This window comes from Aythya fuligula, chromosome 7 (genome assembly GCF_009819795.1).
Source record: "Aythya fuligula isolate bAytFul2 chromosome 7, bAytFul2.pri, whole genome shotgun sequence".
NCBI lineage: Eukaryota > Metazoa > Chordata > Aves > Anseriformes > Anatidae > Aythya > Aythya fuligula.
The window spans coordinates 36,222,727-36,242,192 of NC_045565.1; the positions used below are offsets into that span (position 1 = coordinate 36,222,727).

The 19,466-nt window shown below is 43.9% G+C and overlaps 1 protein-coding gene across 1 annotated transcript in view; it reads left to right on the forward strand.

Moving 5' to 3' along the window:
* Positions 1-4,288, forward strand: part of MGMT (O-6-methylguanine-DNA methyltransferase) — a 156,938-nt gene extending 152,650 nt beyond the window's left edge. Inside the window, exons 6-7 of the mRNA XM_032191580.1 lie at positions 2,143-2,212; positions 3,095-4,288. Of these exons, the coding sequence (XP_032047471.1) occupies positions 2,143-2,212; positions 3,095-3,336 (312 nt within the window). The 3' untranslated portion in view covers positions 3,337-4,288. The remainder of the gene's footprint in view (positions 1-2,142; positions 2,213-3,094) is intronic.
* Positions 4,289-19,466: the final 15,178 nt, after the last annotated feature.

Below are 19,466 nucleotides of genomic sequence, written 5' to 3' on the forward strand. Positions count from 1 at the left end.
TGAAGGGCCCCTTCATGTTATTTTTGTTGGAGACAAATCTATGGGTTTGGAAGTTTTATAGCATTTGAGATAGGGTCTGTGTAAGTGATGGATTCATGTATTAGATGAATTAGATTTCACAGCATGAAGATTTCAGTGGAGCTATAATATTATGAGCTGCTTGGTTATTGATAAAAATTACATTAAATGTGGCTGAGGCATTAAAGCTCCAGACTAGGGTAGTACTCCCTCTAAAATGTCCTTAGGGCCCTAATAAATTTTAGCAGGTTTAATTATTTTAGTAGTCTGAAAGTTGTCACCACACTTAAGCCAAACCGAAGCAATGTTCAATATTTTTAAATTACGGAGCTGATAGAGCCTTTGTAATGCATTTTCTTTTTTATCCAACACTACGGAGAATGACGCATGGGCTTGGGCACATTTGGACAAACATGGTATGAAATCCTTTATTTTGGGCGTGGAAGATGCTGTATTTATTTCATACCCTTCATCTCAGTGGCTGCATTTTCCAGCCACAGCCTTTCAACTAGCAGTAAAGTGGTGCTACTGCAGCTCTGCTAGCTCAACACCCTGCCCTAAAAGAGGTGGCTCAGGAGTTCCTCTGCATGTTCTGTCCCGTGGCAGTGGCAAATCAGTGCTCCTTTGCAACGGGAGAGTATCCTGGCAGAGATCTGAGATTCTCTGTTTCTCCTGGAGATCCAAACCACCTGGGCCAAATTTCCCCCTCCACGTGTGGCATGATGCTGAGCAGCTGAGCCACACGTCCCTGAGGTTGTGATCCATCCTGCACCAACACGGGAAACCTGAGACCCTTGGCACGTGCCAGCTCTCTGGCTGCTGGTGACCCTGCTCCACCTGAAAATATAATATATTTTTTTCAGCTTGGGCACAGCTTCCATATTCTCACACAACGTAGCAGGAGAAGGTGCAGCTGGAAGGGTGTCAACTTATTTCCCTGACAAAATTCTCCTGCAAACGGACCCCTGGCCCGGGGTCTTTGCAGCCTCCAAGCAGTTGCAAGGAACTGGCTCACAAGGAGGGTTTGGCCCCTTGTCTGTAGTAAGATTTACATCTTTACTGCCAAAATACTCTGATTCATTTTTTCTATTGTTAAAGAATTGCAAATTAACCTTGGATATTTTTTACAGTGTATTATGGCTCGTTACTGCCTTGTCACTCAAGAAAATCTGCCAGCAGTAACTGGTGCGAGTGGCTTGTAAAGCCCGAGAAATCCCCAAACAAAAAAACACTTGCAAAACCAACAACTTTAAAGAAGTCATAAACCAAGCATGTGATGGCGATCTAGAGGAAAGATTTTATTGGTACTCGCTGGAGTTGTCATGGATGCATAATTCACTTGTGGCATTGCCAACTCCAAATAAAGCAGCTATTTATAAGCATTTTTTATTAAACCTTGATTAACAATAAGCACCTATGTGTATTCCCTTGTAATGTGATAGCCTTTGGGCTGAGATTGAGATTTTAAATTTCAGCCATTGAAATTACTTAACCAAAACAAAAGAGCCCCCAAAAAAACAGTTTATGAAGGTCTGGCCCATAGCTGTCCAGCTGCTTCGGGGTCTGGGTCTTCAACTCAGATATGAGCACAGCTGGAACTTTGCTGAAATAAATATGAAGTGTGGTAAAAACAAGTCAGTATAAAGGATGTAATTTGCTTATGCATATGTGTATATAAATAAAAGTATGTATTTTTACTTAAAATATCCGTTCTGTGGAAAAAAAAGAAAAAACACTTTCTAGTAAGTTATTCTCACAGTTCTATCATTGCAATTGAATTACTCTGGAGTTACCAAAACAAAAACTGCATGATTAAAGATGATGTATTGCATTTTTTATGATGTGTACTTCAACTATCATAATCACCTGCAATAAAAAAAAAAAAAGTGTTTATGTACTAGTCTACATTATCAGTCTATTATGTAACTTCTCGCATTGATTTTTCAGAATCCCTGACATTTGGCTATAAATGATACAAAGTAGAAGGCATGAGAAAAAGTTCTTAAATTGGTTAGGTGTGAATTAAATCTCTCCTGTTGTAGGTTTTAAAAATTCACAACCCATTTTGGATTGACTTGCTGCTAAATAATAAATAATGCCATGTTCTTATATGGAATTTTTCAGCGGTGCACGTCGAGGTGCTATAGAGAGAAGAGGAATTTGCTGAGGGAGCCGAGGCTCAGGAAGCTCGCTCGTGGAAGTGCTGTTCTCACGTTTTCAGTGATCCCTGTTCCAGAAATATGACCTCTCCTAATGATTGTTAATAATGGTCCTGAGCCTCCATGCTATCCTTGTGTGTGTTTTGAGGTGTCATTGGTCATAAATGTCTCGTTGTAAGCACAAGCTTGCTGCAAAAGCGTGCATGGCTGCATGTGCTGCATGCATCCTGAATGATCCTCCTTGCTTTTCCCCCATGAAACATCCCATCTGACTTAAGTGCTGCCTGCACACAAGCATCATCCTGCAGGATTAAAGGCGCATGAGGGAGGGTGCCTCACATCCCTGGGCACATCACTGCCCTTCGGGGGACAGGGGCTCAGTGCTGCGGCTCTGCAGTGTCCCTGGAGCCATGAACCGGGGGCGATTCTGCTCCAAGTGTGTGCAGGGTCATGCAGTGCCCCTGCTGGGTGGGAAACAACTGCCAGCGCGCTTGAGAACATGGGCAACGTGACAATAATTCATCAAATTAACTCCAAGTCATTAGATAGGCGTGGGCCGGCGTCCTGTGGGCGCCCAGGCTGGGGTTTTTGCTGGGGCTCGTTTCTCCCGACGCTGTTTCTTCCCTCCGAGCCAGGTAGGTGGTCGGAGCATGGCATCACCACGGGGCAGTCGGTGTCAAGCGCCCACTCCTGTGGCACAGCAGTGCAGACAGAAGCGAGGCCCTGGTGCTGTCCAGCAGGCTGCCAGGGTGGGCTTTAATGCGGATGTTTAAATCCCTGCCGCCACTAGCACGGTGGAAGGCGAATGCTGCTGTGGTAGCAGATTTATTGGGTGCAGCCCTTTTCCTCGCTGGTCTTCTCCAGCCACCGCTTTGTGTCACCCTCCGCTTCCTTTCTTATTTTTGTGTGTGTTGCAGATCCCGATTATAATACCGTGCCACAGGGTGATTCGCAGCAGCGGGCAGACCGGCAACTACGGAGGAGGGAACCTCATGAAAGAGTGGCTTTTGTCGCACGAGAAGCTCCAGAAAGAGAAGTTAGCATATTGATGCGGCTCAGCCACAGCTGCTCGACTGCCAAGGCACACAGCCGCGGATACTTGGCTTATAACAAGCTCTCAGAGCACCCAGCAGAATTCAGAAAAATGGTAAATATTTGAGTGACATATAAATATAATGCAACATCCGAAGTGAAATGTGTGGTGGCACCACTATATTAAAAAAGCAGGATGCGTCCTGGGGGATGCAGCTCATATGCCCTTTCTTGTTTTTACATTTTACAGCAGAATGACTACAGCGGTCCAGGCCTGTTGTGCGTGTATTTTGTTCCCATCCCCAGTCCTGTTTTGTTCTATTTTTAATGTCCATTAAAGCACGGGTAGGGGAGAGGGAGGGGCATGGCAAATGCGAGGTGCAAGCGGCCCTCTAAGGAAGCATCTGGCTCGCCGAGGGGCCAGCCCGCGCCTCCCTGCTCCTGCCCCGCCTGGCGCGCTTGTCCCCCTGCCAGCCCTGGTGCCAGGACTCCCCTCCTCTCTTTGATGTTTGCGCTGCTGAAATGCTGTTTTACGTAAACACTGCTTAATGGAGCACATTGAGATGCAGTCAAAAGGAAGCGGCTATTGAATCGCTTGTTCGCGGCTTTTCTTTTTGGATCGTGAGAGATGCTCAAGGCAGGAATAAAAATTTTGCTTTTGTGAATGTTGCAAAAAGCAGGTGGAGCTGTAGGTGCTGGCAAGTTCTATGAGAATATTTTAAATAAGCAGTTAGCTGAGCGCAACCTGGACAAAATATTAAAAAGCTCATCGTAGCTGCATCTTCATCAGCAGTGCCTTTCCTTAGGTGTTTGAATTTCTCCTTAGATTTTTGTAGTTCTCCATTACATGAAGCTTTATTTCCTGTAGCCTCTCTGAAGAAAGGATTCAAGAGATGTTAAGGCTAAATTTTGAGGTGGTTTAAAAAGGGTTCTCTGAAAGCGCGAGCCACCAGAAGCTGAAATTTTCAGTATGGGAATCATAAATTCCAACATGGAAATACTGATTTTTTTTATGTCTTTTATCATATTTTCATAGGCGTCTCTTTAGAAATGCCATTGCTAACCAAGAAATTATTGTGTTACAATGCTTTAGTTAATGTAGTATTATTGATATCTCAGAATTACTTCAATAAAAAAACTGCTTTGCATGTACAAGTGTCTTTGTATATGTTTATAAATAAAACACAGTATATGATATATGGAGAAAATAAACTATACCCAACTGTACAATATAAAGCTGTATTTTTATCAAGGGTTTCTGGTGGCAATATAAACCACGAAAGCAAAGCTCAAGTGGTTTGTACGTGTCACCAGAACCCTGAGATAAAAATATAGCCTTATAATATGTACAGTTTGGGTGTATTTTACTTTCTTTTATAACATATGATACCAACAAAAGAACTCAGTATCGAGCAAACTTTAACCTTTTTCACATTTACATCCCTCGCTATTTTTTGTATCGCGTTTGCATTTGCTCTTTCACATGCCTGTCTGTATTTTTGCCCACACAGTGAACCTCAGCGCTTGTTTTCAGGGGGGTAAGTCCTTGGCCAGGCGGGCACCCAACTCCCGAGGGAATTCACGCTCAGAGCTGGCTGCTGTCAGTCCATCCACGAGGCCGTGTGGTGCTGTGAGTGTTCGCCCACCCAGCAACATGGGGACACTTGCACATGGTGGCAGTGGCACTGTCACCATCAGTGTCACCTTTGTCTGGGCAGCATCGACAGGGGGCAGCCCCCAGCCAAAAAGAAAGACACAGAGCCCACAGGCTCTGGTTTTGGGGTTTTCTCAGCCTCCTCACAGCGGTGCTGGTGCCGGCCCCAAGTAGCCTGCAGCCTGCTCTGGGTGGAGGTCACGGCAGTTTATGAAAACACCAAAGAGGGGAAAAGATATTAAAACACAGGCATCCAAATACATATCTCTATATACGCATGCACATAGGGAAAAAAAAAAAAAAAAAAAAAAAACACTCGGAACAAGACAGCTATGTTCTTTTTGCCTGGAATTGGGTTCCTCTGACCTATCAAGTTTCCTCCCATTCAGCCTTGCAGTGCTTTGAACTGCTGACATTGAGACACTGTGCAGCCAGGCACGACAGCTGGCTCTGCAGCATCTAATACCAACACATGCTGTTTTAGCCCATTTCCAGAGACTAAGATAATGAAAGATTCAAAAATAATATTTGTTTTGGCGGAACTACATTTATAATGAAATAGATGCCCTTGACCATGGAAGAAACTGAATTTTGCGGTGGGTCATTCTCCCCCCTCCCTTTTTTTCCATACAAAACATGCTCTACAGCCAGTCTAAGGCCAATGGAAATATTTAAAAGGAATATGTTGTATTTCCTGGGTCAGATTTACAGCAGCGTTGCAGCGACACTGGTTGTACTGTTTTATGCTGGAATGAAAAATGCAGATTGCATCCTATGTATCAATACCAAATGGTAAAGGGCCCCAGGCTCAGGGATTGTTACAGATCACTTTCTTGCAAGCAGAGTTTGCAACGTAATGAGCTCATACTGTAAGCATCTTAAACAGAAAACCAGTTCATTGTAGATATAAGGCCATTTTTAGAGATGTGCCCAAATCTTCTCTCTGCTCATGCAACCAGCTCATTTAGAATTAGAGGAATTAGTCATCGGATGAGGGCCAGAATTATTTGCCCCATAAAGTTGCCATTTAATTTTTCTAAACAGTTTTCAAGCACCACACTCCTTTAAAGTGGCACTTGATATTTGCTGCACAGCATATCGGTTGAATGATGAACAGTGATGTGGTTGGTAGGACAGCGTTATCACTTTCCAAATGCATTAAGTTGTAGACAAGGGGCAGTAATTTTAATCTACTGTTTCTGTAAACATCATAGATCATTATTTCTTCCAGAGATAGATTATTACATTTAATCATGTTTCCCATGTTTTACCAAATCTAAAAATCATAATATTTATAGTATGTATTGCAGCCCGGTCAAAGATGCGCGTTGCATTAAAATGTTTATTTGCTGTGATAGGTGGTGCTGAAGACCTGCTTTCCTTTAAAGAAAACGCAATAAAAAAATAAACCCACAGAAAGATTGCTTAAAAACTTAAAGCGCAGTAATCCAATGGGAGCCCTGTAAGATTTATGTACTATTTCAAGAGTAATTGCTCAGTAAGAATCTTATAGGAATGTAAAAAAATCCTCAAAGAATTGCATTTACAGATTTAATTGTAATTCCTTTTATATGCCTATAGAAATTGAACAGAAATGCCAGTCGAAGGCTTCTCTTTAAAACTCCCTGCCCTTGCTGGGTTGCTGTGCGCCTCCGGTCGGTGCTACCATGGCTGGATTTAAAAACAATGGAAAATATTACGGGCGGTACGCTCACTTGCCATTAAAGCAGACAGGATATTTCAGTTACATTGATGTGCAAACACAGCTTGTCAAAGATCCATGAGCTATTTTTGTTCCAAATAACATGCACAGGGTACGAGTAACAAATAAATAACACTTAATTCGTGGCTTGAAAAGGTAGCATTTTTCACAGTTTTCTTATTTTTTTTTCTTAACAAAACCTGTAATCTCTCCCTGTTTTACAGGCTGGGACTTCCAGACGATTTGCTCTTAACATTGCTATTTTTGTGGTGCCCTCTTCTTGCCAAAGAAGAAATCTTGATTTCTTTCTCCCCACGTTGCTGTTGTTTTGGGGTGGGGGGCAGTGAGCAGTGGCAGCCTCAGCCCCAGCACCATCGCTTCACCGCCGAGGCTCCATCCCTTCGCCCCTTATCAGCCCTCCCGGGGCTGATCCAGACCAGCCCCAGGCCCGTGTGAAGTAACGGGTGGGTGGCAGCGGAGCAGGGCTGGGGCTGGACCCGGCGGCACCGGCGGGCGACAGCGGGGCGGTCTGGGCTCCATCAGCCTCGCGCCACGGCCGGGCCGGGGAGCCTGGGCCTGGTAGCGGGGCCACGAGGTGAAAATTGACGTGAGCGCGGCGCGCTGGCAGCCCCTGTGATTGATGAAAGGATATTGTTAACGAGCCTTTAAAGTTTCTCGTTAATGGTCGCTTGCTTTTTTTTTTTTTTTTCCCATTGAAAAAAGCCAGAAGAAAAAAAAAAAAAAAAAAAAAAAGAAAAATTCCACATGAGCAGTAATTAAGATCGATCCCATACAGTATGTCGAGTTATCAATTTTTAAAACCCCTTTAAGTGCCGTACGTGGTTATTTTAAACAGTGCTTTTCATTTGGTGCTGGAGCATTCGGGCCAGCCCCAGCACCGCAGGCTGCCCCGTGCGATGTCCCGTGCCACCGGCACGGCTGTGACTGCCAGCAGCATTTAGGCCATGTGCCTGCAAAGCTGAGGAGCATGGTGCTGACAAGGAGCACGGTGCTGACAAGGAGCACCACGCTCACTCATGTCCAGGCTCTGCCAATCCCATGGGACCAGGCCCCAGCCACGGCCATGCTCCAGCGGGGTCCTGGTGTCTGCCGGGGCCTGCGTTTGGTGGAAATAACCCTCAGCATCACCCATGTGGAGAGCATATAGTGGCTGCTGAGGTGGTGTAGTTTCACCTCGTGTAGTTTCACCTCATGGAAGACACATGGCTTGGTTGAAAGGTGGACATTTTGGCCGCCCTTCAGTGTGTCTCTGAGCTTGGCACATGGCTTGACAAAGCTAGCTGGCTGGCAGCACACACAGAGGCAGTAGCCATAGCAGGGCAGGACACAGGCAGCGGCCATCACAGGGATCTACTTGTGCAGAGCCAGGCTTGATACAAGTCTTTAAAGCTTTAAAGTCAAGCAAGCAGAGTGAAACCCCATCATGTTTCCCAGTGATGGATTGAAAAATTATGGATTTTATTTATTGGAAGTTTGACATAGATTATGGCCCAGAGTTTTTAAAAATTAAGTCTCGGATATGATCCCTGTGCCTGCTTTTGTTAAGCAAGCACGTGCTACGTGTTTTTTAAAACAGTGTCACCATGCCCAGAGAGGCTGTGGACGCCCCATCCCTGGAGGTGTTGAGGCCAGGCTGGATGGGGCCTTGGCCAACCTGATCTGGTGGGTGGTGTCACTGCCTATGGCAGGGGAGTGGAACTAGAAGACCTTTAAGGTCCCTTCCATCATGAGCCATTCTATGATTCTGTGATTCTGTGATGATGTTTGAATGCAGATTTAATTTTCAGTAGCAATGGGCAAGCAGCAGTCCTTCAGTGCTTAACTAACAGCACAGCTGTGGCACAATGAAATGCTTTCTTTACAATGCTCAATGAAAACATGCCCGTCTCCTTTCTGAACAAAGTGCTCGCAAGCAAACTGTAACAAAAAGACCACCTTGTAGTTGCGGATAACCTCCTTGTAAGGGGCACGGGGCAACACTTCACCCATGTGCACGCCTGGCTGGGAGATTCTGTGGTAGATCTGCCAAGAGATCGAGAGTTTTCCAAGAATAATGTGGCTATGGTAGCATGCCCCGTTGTACTGCACCACCACTGATAGGTGGAGTTGAAGTGTTGCGGGAGCAACCTCTGTGCTCCCCATGTGGGAGCAGGGATGTCGGCAGGGCCGGCCGGGCCGCACACTGCTCCGCTCGCCGGGCCCCAGCACCGAGTTTTGGCTGCAGCACAGCCCCAGCCATGTTGGAGAAAGAGAAAGCAAATCCCCTCCGTTTGATCTGGAAGCTGCAGGAAGCTGTCCTTAACACGGTCCCTCGGGCCCGTGCTGCTGTAGCGGTTATGTCTCCTTGCAAGGCTTTCTGAAGCCGGCTTATTGCATAGAAATTAGTGAGGAAGGAGAGCACTGCGTGTGTCAGGACCCCTGCTTGCTCTTTGTGAAATGGAAAAGAGAGGCGTGAGCACAGAGCCTGGTTGAATCTCAGACCTACGCCTGGTCTCCACTGGCAGGAGTGGTTTCGGGGATGAGTTTTGTGGTTTTACCTTTATCCAAACAGCGTCATCCTTCTCAGCACCTCCGTTCACTGCTGTTCACAAGGCAGAGGCACAAGCACTTGAGAAGACACAACACACAAAAGCACAATTTGTCCTTGCAGCAGCTGTCAGACACCAAAAATACCTGGCAGAGACATAAAATAGGTAAGGGCAAAGGGACTGGAGCCTGTTTGTACAGTGGCAGCATCCAGGTAGCAGCCAGTGTGGGTACAAACCTCGAGCTAATGGCACCGTGCAAGTAAAGAAAGATGAGTGCCTGCTCCCGAGCCACAGGAAAACCACCCATACAAGGAAGTATTTCTGCTGAGCTACATTCGATATGGCCAAAACTGAACTGGGATGTAAAGGCAAAAATTGGAATGAAACTGATATACCGCTCATGAAAGTTGCTTCAATGGCCGTCAATGTATTTTGCGGCAGAAATGATGGTGCAAATGCAGTAAAGTGCAAAAAGAAGGGCACTTGATTGAAGCTTGGACCTCCAAATGTTGCTTGGTTTGGAGATCACCTCTGTAGCCACAGAAGCAACACTGGGAGGCTGCAAACTGAAGAAACGTTTGTGTGCTCCAGCAACTGCCTTACACCACGTTTGTCCTCTAAAAAGAGCAGACTAAAAATACCCTGAGTTCCTGCAGAAGGCACTGTTTGAGAGGGAGCAGGCCGTTAATTGAGCGGTTGCTTGTCTCCAGCTCAGTAATCAGTCTTCCCGCACCGCCGTTCCTGATGACCAGCAAACTGTCTCCAACCTTCTGGTTGTCAAGAAAATTGTGACAAGGCAAATGTCGGATCATGTGGAGCCTTCTGAATTTTTTGACCCCTTCAATCTGTTTTCCAGTCTCAGTATGGCAAAGAAGCTGTGATGGACTAATTGCTTGTCTCTTTTCTCCGGGCAGAGGATAAAGACCAGGTACATCATCTGATTCCTTTAGATTAGCAGCATCCTCTATTTCACAGGCTTACATCCTTATGTCGACCACTGCAGGCTTGCTTTGGACAAGCTGCCTTTTTGCCAAAGTCAGCGCTGAAAATGTTGAGGTCCTGCAGTGTTCAGTCTGATGGGGTCCCTGCGAATCTGGTTTAAGCAGTGCAATGAATGGCGTATGTATCACTCAAAAAAAAAAAAAAAAAAAAAAAAAAAAAAAAAAAGATTGATTCACCTAAACACAACATACTGCAGCTGCTGAGAGGAAAAGATAGCTTGAACATGTTGTATTTCCATTTCTTGTTTCAACCTACATGTATGTGCTATACAGGTAGTATACTCTGCATTTAGAGTGACCTTCATAACCATTGGTCTTGATTTTACTAAACTTCCCTTCTGTACGCTGCAACTGGTATCCTGGACAGTTGTTTTCTTGGCCTTTCTCTTAATTTTTTTCCTGCTGATGTCAGTAAAATGATATGAGAATTGTAGAGTTAGGTGTATTTTTAAAACTGTAAAGGGACTTTTCTGTGGAAAATTGGAAAATCTGTTTGGGAAAATCTCTGTGAAAATTTAGATTCCAGTCCTCTTTTCTATGCTATGTTGCTTAACTCATTCATTTTGGAAAATAAAAGAAGATAATAACACTTGATTCAGCTGGAAATTTGATTATTTTTGGCCTTTCAAAATCTGATCATAAATGACTCTTGCCATTTGTTTAAGACCTGAGGGTACTGCAGCACCCTGGGAAAGGCCTCCAAAACTTGGAAAATATCAAAACTTTTTAAAGTAATTGCACATTTACTGGACTTCAGTAAGGGACCTGTTGAGCACTTCAGTTGAAATGCATCACGTTTCCTTAGCACTTCGGACAAGTGCAATATTTGACTGCTGCCAAACAGACTCAAGCTGAGGAAGAACTAAAACACAGAGCCTTACATGATGCTGAAGTGGCACCAGTGATGGGTAAACCTACCTGAAAACCTCAGAGCCAAATTGTGCCTGGAAAACAAAAGATGATGCGTTGTATCTGCATGTTGTGAGCTGCCTTTTGGTGTTTAATGCCTGGAAATGTGGTCCTTAGTCTGTGTGTGGATAGGTGACGTCCAAAATGTCCTGTCTGTGCACTCACCAGTAGGCCCTGTCCTGGTGGAGGGCATCCTTGTGGGCTCTGCACAAGTCCCTCATGAGTCTCGGAAGGACAAAGCCAGCACAGCAGGACAGAACCGGAGGTTGTGGCTTACATCCTGGTGTCAGCTTCTGGTGACAATGAACAGAAGCTGGTCAGCCACATCGTGCATGGAAGACGCCTACACCTCTGCTGATGAATTGTGCCCAAGCTGTGTTTGAGTCTCAAGAGCAATTTCTTTAAACCCATACAGATGTTGGGGGTGGACAAGATGTTGAAGCTTGACTGCTAAGAAACAGAAGCCCTTCTGTTGACGATGCACCTTCAGCTACAGCCCTCAGAGCCTATTTTGTCTACTTGTGTGTTTTGGAAAGCTTTGGGTGCGTTTTCAGCAACTTATATGCAAATAATGAAAGCCCCGTGCATTTATCTCTTTCTAAGGATCATATGTATGCGTATGTAAATGCAGCTGGTAATTGCACGCAGCCCTCTGGCTCCTGGTGAGCTGCCAGCGTGACCCTCCGTGTCAGAAAGCTTGTGCATCACGGCTTTAAAGAGGGTGCTGCCGAGAGAGAGCCGCTGTGCGCTCAGCAGGGGGTGGCAGGGGGGGCTGGAAGCGCTCACGCTTACCAGGGAGTACCACAAAACTCCTCCAAGTCTCCCGCACAAACGCAGCAGAACTTTGCCGAGCGCGCAGACCACATTATCCCTACCCTGCGTTTTAGTTTAAGCATTAAAATTCAAGGTCTAAATACGTAGTTTTAAATTGGAGACAAGTATATGCACATTGCAAATGTAGATGTATCTTGCTGAGTACACAGCCCATAAAATATGTAGTATAAGATCACTCATTTATTTAAAGACGCTTTTTACTTCAGATAGGAAATGACACAAATCTAAATATTACAATGCAAAGTAATGTGTAACTGTCTGTATGTTATAGCCTTAACACTATACTTCTGATGCAGAAGAGATATAGCAGCTGCACTTTAATTTCAAGCAAATTGATCCCAGATGTAAATGTTGTTTTGTTCCATGGAAGATAGTGCACAGGTAAAGCAAATATCATTGGTTTATAGTCCAACAGAGTGTTGCAACAGGATCCAGCCTCTTCTGCCTGGGCACACATAAAAGCCTGGTGGCTGCGACAGAGGAGAATGCCTGAAAAGGATACCATAAAAAGAGATAGCTTTGCTTTTTACCCTTTAAGAATACAGCCACCTGTGATCTAAGCAGCTGTTTTGAAGCCAGGAAAGCTTCTTGGTTTGTCAATTATCCTGCAGGCAAAATCTAAATTTGGCTTGTTTTCCATTTCTTTCACTTCACATTTTGGAGGAGCATTTTTCTCCCACTGTAGTTATGCTTGATGTAAAAATAAAATAATAATACAAAAAAAAAAATACTATATTTACTGACTCAGTAAGCCACTCCTTTCAAACTAAAAATAATAATAGTAATTCCGCTGCACTTTGCCTGGAGATACCCCTAAGACAGTGGCACCATCGGCAAGGTATAAACAGTATAATGGCTTCTTTGCCATCCCCAGAATATAGAGGACAGCAAGAAGGCCAAATATCCTACTGTTGCAGCTCTTCTTTTGAACAACAAGATTTAAAAATAAAAAATAATAATAATAAAAAAAAGGCAGCCTGTTTGCTGGCAGAGTTAAAACTCAGAGGCGTTCACCCCACTGCTGCTTTCCAGTGAACTCCCAGTTCTCACTGCTGGTCTGACTTGCCTTTGTTCTCCGTCACTTTTAGGTCAGGTCTGTGCGAGCAGGTTTACTGGCTTTGCGATGGGTGTGATTTAGTTAAATCTGGGAACATTGCGTTTGGATGCTTCTAAGTCATCACAGTGTGAACTGGTGTTTAACTGATTGCAGTCAAGCATCTGGGAGCTCCCCGACTTGATGGCTGAGCTGATTTAATGCTACTTCCTTCTGAACCAACCCAGGTAAAGCAGTGCACAGGTTGTGCACGGGATGCAGTCTTTGAATGCCAAAATCTCTGAAGAAAAGTGTGTATAAAGGTGTTACTGAGGGACAGGCACTAGACAAATCTGTGGTGCTTTTGCACAACAAAATTTTTTCCTATATACATCGCATAGGGTTGACTGAGTCTGGCAGAGGTGTGGGATAAGACGTATATAACCTTATGTAGCAACTTCTGCAGGCGTTTCAGAGTTGGACATATTGACCACATCCTGAATTCCTTACTCGGGTGAAACCTGCCAAGAGGTCAATGCGAATCTCAACTAGTCAATTTGTTGAGGCTTTGGATTGCTATTTCTGCATGGGTTTGCAGCACACACCTTTGGGCAGGATGCGGTTTTACGGAGAGTAACATCCAGCCAGGTCCAGGCGAGGTGCTGCCGGTGCTCTGCGGGGCTGAGCAGAGGTCGCGGCGTGCGCTCAGCCTGACAGAGCTGCTGGATAATAGCAGGGCACTTACCTCAAATCACAGGTTGTGAAAACTGACATTTCCATCCAAATTACTCCAATAGCCAACTGTTCCCTGGTGCAACTTCTTCTGTAAGTGACATGGTGACAGTGATCCAGAAATTTAACTTGCTGTTGTCTCGTTCCAAGTGGAATTATGAAGTTTGTGACATGCATTAGGAGGATGGCTCCTGGTCGCAGCCGGTGCTTTGTGTGTGTGTGTGTGTGATTAATCACAGGGTGAGCACAGAGTCTGGGAAGCTTTGTCAGCTCAGGAGAGCTGTCCCCGCTGTGAACCAGCTCCTTCTGACTCCTCTTCTCCTCGTCTCCCATTGTCTGAGCGAAGAGCTACCGCTCCACTGAAGTTTTCCTGGCATCTCGTCGTTGCCTGAGATTTTTGTACATCTCTCTCTTTAATTACAATGTGCAGATCATCTGTTCTTGACATGTGAGTACCTGATGGTCACATTTCTCTGCTCCCTCCTCTCCTCAGGGATGCCTCTTGGATTCATTTTTTTCACAGCTTGACTTTCATTGCAAGTTACCTTTTAAATTTCTCTCCAACCTTTAAAGCGGGAGACCTTTTCTGTTCATAAAATAGGCCAGCAGATTTTGTGATTCGTGCTGTTTGGCATACACAGGCTGAAATCACATATAATTTTTTCCCAATTTTTATTTCTGTTTTACATGGTAAGCCATACAACCTACTGCTCTCTACAATAGATAGCTCCAGTGCCAGATGCTGGAGACAAAGCATTTGAAGGTGGGCCACCTGCCCGTGCCTTAGAGGCTCCTGGATACACCTCCACCGATGTCCTGCCACCACCAAGCCTGACAGAAAAACTTGAGGTAGGTCCTTGGATGCCCTGGAGGCACCTTTCAGGAGAAGGCCACAGGGCCCACACAACAGGCTTGGGCCCAACAGGCTTGAAGAGATCAGGACATGGTGGGGTCAGGCTGTGGGTTCCCTTAATTTCACCCCATTCCTCTGTGAAGAAGCTGGACAAGGACGTGGATCCTACCTGAAGCTCAGTGCACACCTTGTGAACCAAAACCAGAGATGGGCCCGAGCCCCAGCTGTCAGTCAGGACATCCACGAGCAGGATAAACATCCCCAACTGGATCTTACCTTGTCTTATAGTCATCTTCCCTTAAAACTCTTTTTTATAACTTGATAACCAGCAAACGTATCGGTTAGTTATTAAGGAAAACACAATTACAAAGTTGTGTTTATCTACATTTCTTTGAGGAAAAACTAGGCCTTGTTATTGCTATCACAGTCAGAAGAATAATTAATGTCAAGTTTTATAGAGAATTCATTACCTCCTTGGACAGGGAACAACTCTAGCCATATTTTGCAGACACAATTTCAGAAGAAAAAATACAGTCTGTGCTAGATGTCTGTGAGTCATGGTCTTCCTTGCCTGACAACAGAAGTCAATAAAACCAAACAGACAGACTGTTTGTGGATTCGACACCATGTACCATCCGTCAGTGAAGACATTCTGTTAAATTAAGGTTCTTCTACCATTTTCAAATTAAATTCTCGTAGAAACATTGCATCTCAAATTCACTGGAAATGATGTATAACCGATGTGCTCAGAGGTTGGTTATGAGGGTATACTGCTAGCCTGGAATATCATCCTGCCCAACGCTTGCACTTTGATCTCTCTTCCAAGTTTCTGGAAGCTAATCCTGATCCTTCTTGAATCCCTGGGCTTGGATGAGGTTCATTCCTGCTTTTGGACCCTCAACAACCCAATAATCTCCAAAGGTTTATAAGACCATGAAAGCTTCTTCAGTCTTCAGAAATGTCACCTAGTTACACCACACCTTATTTTATAGTATCGGTTGGCCTTGGGGGAATCTTTCAATAAATTCCTTTCAAATCTGACTTCATGGTTTTCCACCTGCAAGAAAATGCAACCTCATGTACAGACTGCTGTTTGTTTACGTAAATTTCTAAAGATGTGTCCGTCTATTGAAGAATGGTCTAAGCAAGACTGTGGAAATTGCAGCTAAACAAAGGTGAGGATTAGTTATGTTGTCCCCCACCATCCCCCCACCCCACCCCCCAGCCCCCCCCAAAAAAAAAAATTCTAAAATTTGTCATTCTATCCTTAAGAAAGGAAAGTACAGTATTAGCTTCCTGGGGCAGTGCTTTTTAGCAAGTCAGAGTACCTGTGATGAAAAAAAAAATAAAAAAATTAGAATATTTGTTTATTCCTTACCATTATCTGAAGTGCCCGAATAACTTATGTACATTTGTTTCAAAGCAGTTCCATGATGTTGTGGCCAATTAAATGTGACTTTGATACCCACGTTAAAGATAATGAGATTATTCAAAACAACTTTTTAATAATACATATTTCTTCACATTTACGGAAGGGTCACATCAGTATAAAAAACCTTGAAACCAGAAAACAACATGAGAAAACTCAGACACAAAATGACCTCGTTGTTAAATTCCCTGAAGTGGACCTACTTCAGTAGGCAGACAGGTGTATTTCCACTGCTGGAAATACAAAATCTTGGGTGCTACTTCTACCTTGCACAAGAATTTCTGGACACTGCATGACCCTGCCAGTAGCTCCTGGTTGCCTCAAGGTGCTTCTACACAAAGCAGAAATGCTGAAAAAGGAACCTTGCTCAAAAAGTGATAATGAAGTTTGTGTGCAAAGCTGTCAAAGAAAGGGTGAAAAATGACCAGATCACAGAAAAGAAGTTTAAAGGTTAGGTGTGAAGGAGACTTCACAGTTACTTTTATAGAGACTGCACAGGCTTTTGATGCAAAAATGAAAACCAAGCAGTTTAGAAAATATTAAACTAAATTCTGGAGTTTCAGGGAACACCACTTCCTCTTTTGTCTGAACTAACAGCTTTACATCTCCCACGGTCTGGTCAGAGAGAGAAGCATGGCTACCAGTTTTGGGCTGAAGGAGATATGCTGTAAAATAGTGGTTTTCATTAAGATGAATCACGGCAAAAGTAACAAAAATGTGCTTTGATATAACCATGAATAGAGGATTAACTGCACAATACTGCCTTTTTTTTTTTTTTTTTTTTTTTGAATTCTGAGTGTCTCTTATTTGTTTTGTGTTTCTTCTTGATACCAACAATAAAAATAATGTTTGGCTGCTAAGTGAGCAAGTGTGCTAAAAAAGGTCTTTGTAGCAGTTGGAAGCTGCTTACCAGTAGGTGACTGTTTTGGGGAGGCAGAAAGGGAAAAGCTTCTCTTGTTTTATTCTCAAGGGCTGAAATTTAATTCTTGGAACACGACTCATATTTTATTTCTTATCAAAACTCTCATCTCCATAATTGTGAGCAAACATATATGAAGAAAAGGAAAAAAAGAAAAAAAGAAAAAGAAAAAAAAAAGAGAGAGAAAAAAAAAAAAAAAAAGGAAAAGGAAAAGGAAAAAGGAAAAGGAAAGAGAAAAGAAAAAGGAAAAGGAAAAGGAAAAGGAAAAGAAAAAGAAAAAGAAAAAGAAAAAGAAAAAGAAAAAGAAAAAGAAAAAGAAAAAGAAAAAGAAAAAGAAAAAGAAAAAGAAAAAAAGGAAAAGAAAAAAGGAAAAGAGAAAGGGAAAGAAAAAGATGCAGCCCATCAAGCCTTGCAGTGAGGGTTATTTATAGAAGATCTCTGCCTTTTGTCAGATTTGTGGGCTAACGATGTTCTTCCAGAATAAAACGTATTCTGTGCAGCAGAAGAGGAAGAGTCCTGCGGAGAGTGTGCGTATAAGCTAATGTCAACGAGACTGCTGTGGCAGAAAATGCTGTTGAACAAAATCCACAACAATCTAATCATGATCTCTGGTAGTCAGTGAGATCTGTGTGAGAAGACGTTGCATAAAGCAGACACATCCAGGAAATAATGCCTGTCCAGTGCAGCCAGATGGAGTGGGTATATCCTGACAAAGCATTTGTTTTAATAAATGTTCAATTAAAATTATTTCTGTAGTGCGAGCATGGTCCAGAAGTAGTATGGGAATTAATAAGATTGCTGATAGAAATAAACATAAAGATAATTGTGCACTACTTAAGAACAATGGTTAGAAAAAAATAAATCTTCCACATTTCCTATAGGATTATTTTGCCTATGTGCGAAGCAGAAAATATTAGTTTAAGCTAGACTAAAATGATGGCTTTAAAGCTCTAGCTCTTTTTTACACCAAAAACAAAAAAAGTCTCCCATAGCAGTGCCTGCTCTTCCTGTGCCCATGCAACGCACTGGCAGTCTGCAGGTTTATATACATACAGTAACCGAGGAAAAACTCTACTAGAAACTTTTATCTGTAGTATAACATATACACCACCTAATCAAAAGTTTATGATAGGAGAAATCTCAGATGAACAGAGGAAGATTTTCCTGCTTTATACCTTGATACAGCCCCGTTTATGTGAGAATTTGCGCGTACGTGAATCCCATATGAAGTGAGTGGAGCTTTTAAATAGGGGAAGTTTTTGTATGTGCTTAAGTGTTGCCTTAGATGGAGTCCAAACAGATGCTTAGCAGCAGGTTTTATTTTATTAGCAACAACTTGGTCTTTGTTGCTGTGTGAGTTTGACTTTTTTATCAAAGTGCCACGTGTCCTAGGTTCGGGTGTTCAGCACATGCTTGTGGTGTGTTTGCAGGCCTCCTGCTTAAACCCAAAAACAGCCCCAGCGCTGGGGGTGGAAGGTACGTTGAGACAAACAGAAGTTACATGTGGCAGTGTCCAGGATGAACATGACACTTATTATGCCAGAGCTGAAAAGGTTAAGTTCACAATTATTTTTAAGGCAAGAAACTTGGCTTTTGTCTGGCAAAATCACATCATGCACAATTTGGGGGGGTTGGAGGTTCTCGGTTTACTTCAGTAGTCAGACCTGAGTGGTTTTCACAGATCTTTTCAGCGTATTTTGAATTTTCTTTCTGCTTGTGTTCAGGTGGGGATTTTTAATACACACAAACACTCCTCAAAAGTAGACGTCGGGTTTCACGTGCGAGTATAACTGACGGTGCATTTCATTTTGCACGTGCTGGCTTTTGCCCCATGATGTTTCCAGCGGAGTAAATGGGGATGTTGGGCCACAGGTGGCAAACCCTGCTGCCTATGGCAAAACCCCTGGTTCCAGAGGGTCCCACTCTGGCATCCAGGCAAATAAACATGGCCAAGTCCTGGGACAGTGCCACGTACATGTGCAGTGCTACGCTGTGATAAAAGAAAACCAAATTTAAGCTGCACCCAGTCTATAAACCTTAAAAAAGCTGAGCACCTCCAGAAATAAGGCTTTGGAGAGGTTTCTGTGACCCAGAAAGAAAGAGTTTAGCAATGTCTAAAGTTCCTGCAAGTGTTTTTTACTGCTCAACCTGCTGCTTCAGTGCTGCGGCCACTACTTCAGACCTCTTCCTTAAAGGTGGTCACGCAGCCCAGGATGCCCCTGCCCGTGGCGGTAGTGCCCATGGTGAGGCAGGGGACCCAGGAAGCCCCTGCTGTTTCCAGCCACCTGGCACAGCTCCTTGTTTCAGCACCCACAGCCTGCTTCCCACAGACATCCAACATCCAGCCCCACGGGCCTTCCCCTGCAGTATTTCCCCCAGAGCACCCACAGCCACGGCCCTGGCTCCTCTTGGCTGCCAAGGCACCAGCAGAAGCACGATTACTTTTTATCATTTTTAATTACTTGATCAATCTAGTATTTTTTAACTTTGCACCTGGCAACGTAGGTGCCTATTAACCCTTCCTGTGAAGGCTAAGCCAGACTGCAGATATTCGATGCTGAAATCCCAGCTGTTGATGTAGCCAGGGGAATGAGAACGAGGGGAAGGGACATGGTGGAGTAGACTTAAACAAGAAACCATTT